Here is an 11,251-nt window from a genome sequence, read left to right on the forward strand (position 1 = left end):
TATTCAGGCTTAAGAATACACTGAGTTGTTGTGGGACACATTCTAAGCCCTGCTGAACAGTCAAGTGTAGTTAGGTGATGTAAGAACTTGGCTTGTAAAAATGCTAATTTCACACTGTCGTCGTAACTGTTCTGCTGATGGATCTTATTGGCATTTTCCAGTAAAAAAGCATTGAGTGTAAATCACGACACAGTGACTTCTGCACCATAAAACATTTATTACTGACAAAATGTACTGCACTCCTATGTGGAGCGTCGAACTTCAAAAAGGTACTGTTTTAATAAGAACCATACCATAAGACCAATCAGTTCCCAAATCAACCACTAAATAGTATTTTCAGATAATAGCAGGGACACAAAAATGTATTACTGTGGGGTTGTTGTGAATTCTAGTTTTTGTTCCAATAAACAGCTGAATACACTAATGCAAGTTCACTGCTACTTAATATCAGACCACAGAAGAACTTCTATACATGCAGTAGGCAGCTGTAGCTCATGACTTTATCAAGAGTGTTCCATAAAATACATGATTGGCCCAAATAAATAATTAAGAGCACATGTTGGCATGAAATCCTGGAACGGATATGATGAAATCCTCATTTACTTTTTGGTAAAAGTGGGAGCATGAATGTATCAAAGTGGTGTAGGGAGATCCAGCCAATATTTATATGTTGACTCACAGTAAAGAGCGAAATTGTATTTGTGTTTAGCTGGTGCCTGACCATACTGCTGTAGATAGCCACGGTAATTGGTAAGAGTACATTTGCCTGAAAGGGAAAATGCAGACCCAAACTAGCTCAAATTTGACCTAACCTCTCCTCTGTTTGTCTGTACTAATGTATGACCGTTAAGATTTGATCAAACCGTACCAACGCATTTCTGTAGAACACTGTTTTCCCTGAGGGAAAACGAAGCGGAACCCAGTGAGAATCCCGGTTGGATTTGATCCGCAGGGAGGAGACAGACGCGAGAGAGACAGGGTTATTGCTCTAAAATCCATAACATATTTATTTGTGTTCACAGACAGGAGAGCAGTTTACAGAGTCACAGACTGAGCAGTCGGGGTAAATTGCAAACACACACTCAGGGCCTACGGTGTGTAGAATACACGTTCAGTATGTACATATACACATTCTACTTGAATGAAAATTAAGGTGCAAGTGAAAGAACATACAATTTATCGTACATCGTTAATTTTCATAAAGATGATCGCGTTTACATTTCAACAACACGGTTAGCAGTTCAGCCACGGTTTTCTGGCTTTCAGTTAGACAAATACACGGGTAAAGTGTGATGCCACATCCCCTAGCAACTCCAGTGTTAGGCCAAAACAAGCTATAGTTAAGTTCACCGCCTGTAGGGCTACCAAAATCCAACTACTCTTGATGCACTAAGAAGCAAGACAGTTAGTCTTAGTTCACTGGAATACAACTTCAGTAGTTAATTTTTTTAAGTTGCTTTGGGTGTACAGAAGACTACATTTCAGTTCAACTTCAACTTACATGAGTTCTGCACTCATGACATACATATTTAACATTTCTGCTTTCAAATCAGTCATCTGTACATAATCACAAATATTATCAAATTTCTAAAGATTCCACTAAGTTATTCAAAACCTTAACCTTACCTCAACTTTAAATTACTGTATATTTTTCATGACAAAATGAAGCCTTTTCTGGAACAATCATTTGAACTGCATTAGTTCCCCGTTAGGCTACAAAATGCAGCAGGCATTAACATCCAGTAGTGCAATATTAACCACACATTTGTGGCTTTCATTTATCGGTGAACTGCGCTGATCGCAATGACAATAAATTAGAGGTGCCGTCGACAAACTCGTTCCCAGTGCAAAATATGCTGCTGGGAACGCCTGACAGACACTTTACCACATAAGCACTATTTTGAGTACATGCGAATAATCAGCTGTTAAAGCAATTTAGACAAGCTGATGATATAATGGCCTGTATCATGTTACTCTACATTTTTATCAATACACAAGCAGAGGTTGGAAGACCCCCCCCCCCCCCCCCTTTTGTATAAAAAGGAGTTGGAAATGCTAGTCAAATAATTTATGAGCGTCTCCTTGCCTGCCTTGTATCAGTGACTGACATTTTCTGCAAAAAACACTGCAAATACACACTTTATATACACTTAGCTACGGTATATAACTCGTAAGCCCAATGTAGGAAAAAAGGCCTTGGGCATCACAATACCCATTTATCAATAAACATGAACCAGAGGAAAGTCTCAAAAAGTAAGAGCACTTGCAATCTACTTGCAATCTACACCCTGGAATAGAGAGAGCGAGGCAAGAGAGGAAAATAACGTTGAAAGGGTTTAAGAAATAATATCATTATCCTGTTTCCTGTGGGTGCGTGCATCAGCACATGCAACTTCAAGAGTGTTAATGCAGTCTACAGTGTACATTGGAATCCATTAAGTGGTGAGTAAATAACAAAATGGAAATCCGTTAAAATGATGAAATTATAACCAAATGCACTACGAAACAACACTTTAGAAATTGAAAATATTCCTGCGGTTTCTTCTAATATGAAAGCTTTTGCAACTGTAACCGGTTCATTAAAAAAGTGTAAACTGTTGTACTGATCGTGAGCCACCACATTTAGGTTCAGACTTGCCGTGAAGTGCCCTGTCCTCTTAACGTGACGGCACTAACTCACGGGCGGTGGAGGAATGTGGAACGCTGATATGGTGGAGGACTATTCTAAGTGCCTCCGATAACCTACCTTGGTGTGCTGTAACCATGGAGATGATGGAACTTTCACTCAACATCTGAACATTTGCAAATTTGGAATTGTGAGATTGCTAATCGATAACTTCAACAAAAATTAATAAAAATCCAGTTTTTGTCATCAACATTAAAGAATATAAAATTCCTTCAGAAAATAACAGCCCAGTAGCTGCTATAATCCAAAAACTATGAATGAATGGCAGTCTCACTGCAGTCAGTCTTATGCACACAAAGTAATGGAGTTTTAGACAAAGCTGGTAAAAAAAAAAAGAAGTGTGGTCAGAATATTTGGATACTAGATTGCGGCTTACAAATTTACCTGGAGTGCATCTTCTCCACTTTCATTCCCAAGAATAAATGTTACACACAGAGGAGACTTCATTTAGTTTCTCCAGGATAATAATTTCCAGATTCAAAGGTAGCCAGCTGGCCTTAAGTTTAGCTTCTTGAAAGAGGGTTGATAAGGTCTTACTTAGCCTAATGAAAATAAAAAGGCATAAAATATATGCAGTGCGATTCAGGCATTAATGTATTTTTTTCCATTTGCAGTGATGTAAAAACTTGCATAATGAGTATTTGTACGCATGTATACAGTGCCACTATATATTCCAGTATATTTCTCTATACATACAGGTTTAAGCATAATATATAGGTTATAGCGGTTAGCTAGGGATTGCTTTTTCATCCATTTGTCCACTAAATGTTTTTTTTCTGTACAGTATGATCAGCATCTCAGTGTAACAATGTGGTTTTGTTGTGTGCCAACAGACAGAACATTTAACCTCAGCTACACAACCTCAGTCACATTATCAACATGCAATGCAGATATTCCCACCTGTCCATATCAGTAGTACAATAAAGCTTCGTCTTTCAGTAAAAACGACACAACACAAAATATTTTCTTCCCTTACTGACAGCTCATACGACATACAGTATACACAGCACACGCATACCATAGCAGATCCAAGGTAAGGTTGCAGCTCAGGAAAAAAATACCTTCCCTCCATGGATCTATTATTAACTCTGTCAGAAATAAGCTGCTGAAGTGGCATTTAATCTCTAAGTCCTATGATGAGAGTATGGCATGGATATCTAAGACCAATGATATCTCAGACTCTCCACTTCCACAAACAGGAACTGGCAGTGGATTCTAGAAAATTCACTCAGTTGTAATTCACTTCAAATTAAAAGCAACGTCTATTCTGTCTAATGACGACAACTTATGCTGCTTCTACTTGCCATTGGCATCAAGGTCTTGTACATAAATTTGTTGCTGTAGAGATTTTTCAGTCACATTGGGCATGGTGCATTCTCCATTTAAAAAAAAACAACAATGTTAGTTTATTTTGCTTGATCTTGCACACGCACAACTTTCAAACACTGCAAAGAGCTCTAAAACCGGATTCCCTTTGTATACATCACACCAAACATCAGGTGAACCAGTAGCCATATTAGGAATGCTGAACGTGTTTTTTTTTTTCGGTTTGATGTAATTACTCCTGATCTGGTGATTATGTCATTTTAGAACTTGGCAAAGAGGTTGAAATTGTTACCTACTTCAGATATGTGGCACAAAACGTGTTGGGTCATGTCATAGCCATATTGCCCACTGCTAATATTCGCGAACGTGGTGACAATCCATTTCTCCCTGCGTGTTGGTCATAGAAGCTCCAAATTTGGCAAACGTGTTGAACTTTGTGACAGCTTTAAATCTCTGAGTTAAAGTGCTTTCACCACTGTATTGAGCATTTCTGAGGTGCATGGGTCTTAAGTTGCCTGCAAATTAATAAATTGAGTGAGATGTGCATTTCCCATTTTTATTATTGAAAAGTGTGACCTACTTTTGTATGATGCTCACTTTTTATGTGAATCACAAGTTGTTTTCTGTAGTTGCATGAGCTTTGAAAAACTTGCCAACAAATGAAAAAGAGAAAATCTTCCAAATATCATTAGTCAGCTCCAGGAAGAAAAAGATCTATACAAATTAATTTCAGAATCAGGTCTGGCCTGTACTTCCTGAAATAATAAGTACAGCATAATAGTCATGCACATGCATGAAAGTAACGTGCCTTACCGAGTGCTGTTAGGTTCAGTGCTTTGGATGAGCTGGTCACAGAGTGCTACGGTGAATTAGTAGCAGACAAGTTAATATTGTTAAAACATGACACTTCTTGGTGGGACAGCTAGACACTAAAAAAAAAAAAAAAAAAAAAACCTGAATAAAAATAAAACGCAGTGTCCTGAGCCACGTGACTTTCGTAGGGTTGAGGGAGTCCCTTACCTAGGTGTCCGTACAAGTGCCTGCACAGCTGCGTCCCATTCGCACTCACCCCTGCAGTACCCACGCCCGTATCTTACTGCAGCAAGAGCGTGCTGCTCAGGACCATGAGGGTGGTGGTGAGGAGCAGTACCAGGCCCTGACAGAGGGGGCGCTGGATCTCCCCGCTCCCAGTGGCACGGGTGCGCTCGCTGGTCTGTTTCTCCAGGTAGGCCTCAGAGTAGACCATGTAGAGTTCCACACAGCGCCGGGCCTTGAGCTGCTCGATCAGCTCCGGGTACCCGATCTCCATGATGCCTACCGTGTCGTCGTCGTTTCCACCGTCAGTGCCACCGTCGCTGCCGTCCTTCTTCTCGCCGGTAGCTGTGAGCACGGGCGGCGCCGTGGTAGGGCTGAGCTGGCTGCCCACCGTGACGGTGTCGCTAGCCGTGCCGTTAGCTGTGCCATTAGCCGTACCGTTAGCCGCCGCAGGCTCTGGGGTGGTGAGGCTGCCAACGCCCTCGCCCGCATTCAGATCATCACCCTGGGGGCCATCTGTCCCCGCCGCTATCCCTTCGTCCCCCTGTATGTTTGAATGGGCCAGTGCTCCCCCTTCATCCCCCTGTATGTTTGAATGGGCCGGTGCTTTCTCTTCGTCCCCCTGTATGTTTGAATGGGCCAGTGCTCTCCCTTCGTCCCCCTGTATGTTTGAATGGGCCGGCGCGCTCTGGCTTCCCAGCAGGTCGGTCCTCTTCATGCAGGTGTCCATGTACTTGTCGTAGGACTGCGGAGGCTGCTTGAATTGGTAGTCGCGGCCGTAGTCGTTTTTGTCGGTGGAGCGCGTGCCGTAGCGGCGGTACATGTACTGGTTGTAGTAGTGCTCCTCCTGGGGGTTGTGGAAGCTGAAGTGCGGGCGGGGGAAGCGGCCGAGGCCATAGCCCACCGCCATGCCTGCCACCGCCCCTATGCCCGCCGCCATGGCCGCCTGCTTTCCGAAGCCCTTGGACTTCACAGAGGGGCCGTAGCCCATGCCCTGCACGGAACGTGAGAAGGGAGAACCTCCCCTGGCGTACCCTCCGCCCCCATACCCGTACCCTCCCCCGTAACGTGGGCTCAGGATGTTGTTGTTAGGGTTCCAGTTAGGGTATCCTCCTCCCCCTCCGGGATAGCCCCCCTGCTGTCCCCATCCTGCCCCGCCTCTGTTTGGGTAACCCCCAGGATATGCTCCACCCCCATGCTGATTTGGGTAGTTACCTCCTCTGACTGGGTAGCCACCTGCCGCTGGGTAACCTGCAGCCGGATTACGTCCACCAGCTGGGTAACCTCCACCAGCTGGGTAACCTCCACCCGCTGGGTAACCCCCTGCAGCTGGTTGACCTCCTGCGGCCGGATAACGTCCACCTGCTGGGTAACTTCCGCCCGCTGGGTAACCCCCTGCAGCTGGTTGACCTCCTGCGGCCGGATAACGTCCACCCGCTGGGTAACTTCCGCCCGCTGGGTAACCTCCACCCGCTGGGTAACCCCCTGCAGCTGGTTGACCTCCTGCGGCCGGATAACGTCCACCCGCTGGGTAACTTCCGCCCGCTGGGTAACCCCCTGCAGCTGGTTGACCTCCTGCAGCCGGATAACGTCCACCCGCTGGGTAACTTCCACCCGCTGGGTAACCTCCACCAGCTGGGTAGCCTCCTGCAGGGTTTTGGTTAGGATATCCCCCCGGCTTTACACCCCCTTGACCTGGATATTGGTTGGGGTATCCCCCGGCGGGTGGGTACCCTCCCCCTGCCGGGTATCCCCCCGCAGGGTTTCGATTGGGATTCTGTGGTTGCCGGGGGTAGTTACCTGCCTGGGAGTGCGTGCCCTGCCCTGGTTTACGTGACGACGATCCTCCCGAGCTTGGCCTGCTGGATGAAGAGGGCTTCTTCCCAAAGCCGAGGCTGGACTTGAACCCCCCTCCTCCTCCACGCTTGGCCAGGCCCAGGTGACCCTGCAGCAGCAGGAGGGCCAGCCACAGCAGGGCCAGGTGTGATGAGAGTCCCCTCATCGCTGCACTGCGGACAGGTAGAGAGAACCAGCGTCAAGGAAGTGCCTCCTCAGCATCACTTCCGGTCAGCTGCTACACAGCGCATGCAAATCAATCACAGGGCAGCATGAACGTGAGTCGTGACCTGCTGTGCATCAAGACCCATTTGCAGTTGACCTAAAATTATTTCTACATGTATGAAAATACCACATTGTCAATCCTTGGATAAGCTATAGCCTAAATTTATTTTATTGAGAAGGTGTTGCAGCCAATTAGATTGTTTCGATGAGTTATTTGTTTAAGATTTAAGATGGTGGTGCGTTCTGTCAACTCAAACCCCTTCAGCAGGCAACACGATTTTCAGAGATGCACCTCAATGCTGTAGATCAGGGGTAACCAGCCCTGTTCCTGAAGATCTACCATCCTGTAGGCTTTTATTTTAACCATAATTTGCCATACCTAATTAACAGCTCAACAAGATCTCTAGCTGTTGAATTCAGTGCGCTTTGTAAGGGTTGAAATGAAAACCTACAGGACGGTAGATCTCCGGGAACAGGGTAGGTTACCCCTGCTGTAGATTCTCTGACACACACTTTATCTCCACGGCTACAGTAAAGTACAGCTTAGTCTTCTCTCTGGTTTAATTAAACCACTAATGGTCTGTATTTGCCCGTCTTATAAAAGTAAGTGTAGTGGTTTGTATGCAGTGTTCTCCAGAACTGCCCACGTTTTTTGATAAATCAATCAACGAGCAAAATGAAAATATGGTGATCCCTTCAGAAAGTTTAGCAGATAATGGATATTACCCAATGACACCCTCGAGCGCTCACCAAATACATGGTAATAAAGGAAGGGTAAGGGGCTGGTGGAAAATCCCCAGCGTGTGCATGTCTATTAGGGCCTAAATAATTCAAAGGCTGTGCACCTCCTTACCTTTCTCTACTTGTGTTAAGTAACTACAACCGAGTGTTGACAGGACATTGACAAATTTACACAAAACAGAAAATGCCGCATCACAACACAGTATCTCCCATAACATTTAAAAAAGTGTTGTATTTTCAAAACTGGCAGTTCAACCGACACTTTACTCAAGACTCAATTTTCCGAACCGTCTCCACCAGCAATGCATAGCATGACATCATTGGGCATGGCAGGCTTTAGATTACAAAAGGACAGCTACATGCGTAGGCTACATCAAGACAGTCGGCGTTACAAAGGGCGTTACGTTTTCGCTGAGGAAGAATATTTGAGGCCTGATGGATTAATGGAATGTTACACTTGATTTAATATAGAAAACGAATAGAATTTAGAAAAGGTGTTGTGACAAATGTGTTTCTACGTTGTTGCAATAGCCTGCTACAGTTTTCTAGGCTAGACTTCAATTAATATTAGTAGCCTACGTCGTTTCCATTAAGCAGGCTCATACACAGTCTGTATTTACGAAACATTTAGTTCCCTTCTTCAGACAGCGCAGGTATAAACCGCTATGGAAAATACCCATCGACTCCAATCATGTCATTTTATCCATTTATGAAATCCCGATATGATTATACGATTTTAAACGTTGCATAACGAAGCAATGGGCCAATATGATATTACTTGTGTAAACATCATTTTAAACTATAGCCTAAGCAATCGAGATTAACAAGAAAATAATGAACCAACATTTTTGAATATACCAGCTCCGTTAGATCTGGGACCGCGGAATGCCCTGGTAGCCCATCGGTTTACTGATTACCTTGTTGTCAAGGTCTGTGTCTGACAGTCAAATTGTCATTTTGTACCAACATTGAATTAGATATAGCAATGCAGCATGTACGTGGAATCAATCGACCAAAGCAGCTGCGTTTTCAAAGCAGTAATCCCAAAGGCTGCAGCACATTATCCTCTTATTCCAAGCTCCCCGAAGCGAGGTCAAAAATAACACCCATCTCTGGGCTAGCTTTAAAATGGCGTTCCGTGACGGCAACCAGCAAGTTCCATATTGTTTTGAAATTAACTAAGCGTGTAATTACATATCCCTTACAAAATATCTGGTATTATGTCCTATTTTGTTGTAAAGCAAACCTATACGCTCCACTTTTGATGGTGTGTTTTCAGCTAGCATAATTTATACGTCAGTTCACCATTTGTAACGTTTACCGCCGTAGAATGTGCCACAAGAATTTTAGCTATTGGTATGAAATTGTTTCGCTATTTAGGTCGAACCATAAACACTGTTTCAAAGGATTTTCAATGAAACTGCTGAGGAACTGAACTGCGATAGTAAAAAAAAAATCCTAGTCTATCGTTATAATTTAGATTGTAGGCAACTTGCAATGGAACAAGGTGTCAAAATCCTAAGAGAAATCCGCTTCCGATGTAGTTATAGGCGATCCGTAGTAAGATATGAAATTGAATTATATTTCAAAACCTACCTTGACTGTTTTACTGAATGCGACGCCTTCTCCGTTCGATTCGTTTGAAGTAACTCCAAGACCCTAGTCCTTCTACTGACAGAGCGAGAGCGGCTCGTAGCTATTTAAATGTTCGGGTGCGCACTGAACAGTGAACACTGAGGGAGGGGTTTTCATTGACACAATTTCCCACAATCATTGGAATTGACACCGTCCCTGATAAAAAAAAATGTTTCCTGTTGTGATTAGACCGAGGTTTTCCCTTTTGACCGATCACCAATAAAGCTGTGAAGTAGGCTACGTGTCCAATAAGCAACATATAAAAAAGTAGTAGCCTATTATCAAACGGTTTGCTTTTTCGCATAATGAGGGTATCTTTCAAAATAGCCAAACGGAACGCCAACCTAAATTGGAGCTTTTATTTCTCGAGAGAGCAGTTTGTCCCTTAGTAGATCCCCTCCGTATCAGTGAACTGTCAAGTATATAACACAATTGCTCTGCGGTCCATGATAACAATATCACAGTCCTTCAGTCCGTGTTTGGGTTGTCATATTTTATCCAAAATACCCAAATGACTATTTTGTGCATAAAAACCAAGAAAAACAAACGCAAAAATGAGCAGATTGAATACGTAATATAAAGCTACATGCATAAAAAAATTGTGCATATAAATTATTTTGCCTTGTGCTGATGTGAGAAGATTGGGGAGAATGGCTTGGGAACGGGCATGTACGGTCTGTGTCGTCCGCCTCCGGCAATTCCGTGGAAGTGATTGCGTGAGAACCATAGTGGTACCACGCCCGTTCTCGACATCTACGCACTGTGATCTGAGACAGACAGACAGACAGACAGACAAATAGAGAGATGATGTGCCACGCGAGGTCGCGAGGCATGATAGACAGGCTGCTGTGGACGGAAAAAAGCAGGTGAAACAAGCCCAGGGGCGGGATGGAACGCTTCGCGGAGCCTATGAGATTCCACGGAGAGGGAACGGGTTTGGTGCCATTTTGAGCACGGTTAGAATGTGCCCTCGCTGAACGCTTGCGCAATCTCCGAAGATGAATCAAATGGATTTCATGCATCTGAGGCGACTGTGTGTTGTTAGTGAGTGTTGAATGAAGTGTTCCGTGTTTTCTTTTTTTTTGTTCCCTTTATTTTCACTTTCACTTAGTTGTAGGAAAGATTGAATAAGTAGCCAACGTGGAATACACGTAGGCCTACCCCCATTATTTTATAATTGGGCAAGAAAAACTTAGATTTTCTATCAAACATTATAAGATGTTACTTATCAGTGAGTATGCAGACATTACTTTTATATCTTAAGTTTTAAAGAGGGGAGGGCAAGGATTGGGATAAATTCTGTTTATTACTTTGTGTGTTGTTCATATTACGAGAGAATTAAACAATTACGCTGCTTCTATTTTTTGGGATATTTTCCCCCTTTCATCAAGTCATTGTACACATGATATAATTGCATAATGGAATGTCTCGGTTCTCTCAGAAAGTCCTCTGTTTGGGGAAAAGAGCTGGGTTACTGGCCGCATGTTCTGCAGGCCACAAAAACATCTTTGGGACTCTGTTCTCTCCATTAACAATGGCATCCTTTAGCCAAGGCCGGATAACATGACTGTGGACATTTGATGTTCTCATCACTTTAAAATGCCCTTTATTAATGAATCAAAAGGCGTCCACCAAACAAGTGTAAGATTGTGGTACCATTTAAATGGGAAGGAATTTAAGCACACAAAGACACGGCTTTATTGACAAATCATGTTGGCTGTTGAAGTGCTATCCTAGGGTTGGAGAGAAGTTCTTTTATAAGAGCAC

The 11,251-nt window shown here is 43.7% G+C and overlaps 1 protein-coding gene across 4 annotated transcripts; it reads right to left on the reverse strand.

The window, feature by feature from the left end:
• Positions 1-980: 980 nt before the first annotated feature.
• Positions 981-9,945, reverse strand: LOC118206612 (glycine-rich cell wall structural protein 1.8-like). Of its 4 annotated transcripts, none has more exons than XM_035379483.1 (3): positions 9,446-9,945; positions 5,715-7,056; positions 981-5,675 (listed from the first exon to the last, which is right to left on the reverse strand). In XM_035379483.1, exons 2-3 carry the CDS (start codon positions 7,047-7,049, stop codon positions 5,106-5,108), a joined length of 1,905 nt encoding a protein of 634 aa, XP_035235374.1. In that variant the 5' UTR covers positions 7,050-7,056; positions 9,446-9,945; the 3' UTR covers positions 981-5,105. The 4 variants fall into 4 exon arrangements, with proteins under 4 accessions (XP_035235374.1, XP_035235373.1, XP_035235375.1 ...); XM_035379482.1 differs by having other exon boundaries at positions 981-6,298; positions 6,332-7,056; positions 9,446-9,943; XM_035379484.1 differs by having other exon boundaries at positions 981-6,511; positions 6,674-7,056; positions 9,446-9,929.
• Positions 9,946-11,251: the final 1,306 nt, after the last annotated feature.

This window comes from Anguilla anguilla, chromosome 10, assembly GCF_013347855.1.
Source record: "Anguilla anguilla isolate fAngAng1 chromosome 10, fAngAng1.pri, whole genome shotgun sequence".
Classification (NCBI taxonomy): domain Eukaryota; kingdom Metazoa; phylum Chordata; class Actinopteri; order Anguilliformes; family Anguillidae; genus Anguilla; species Anguilla anguilla.

Bases quoted from the DNA above. Each gene is read 5' to 3' on its own strand.
- LOC118206612 (XM_035379481.1), bottom strand. From the start codon at position 7,049: ATGAGGGGACTCTCATCACACCTGGCCCTGCTGTGGCTGGCCCTCCTG.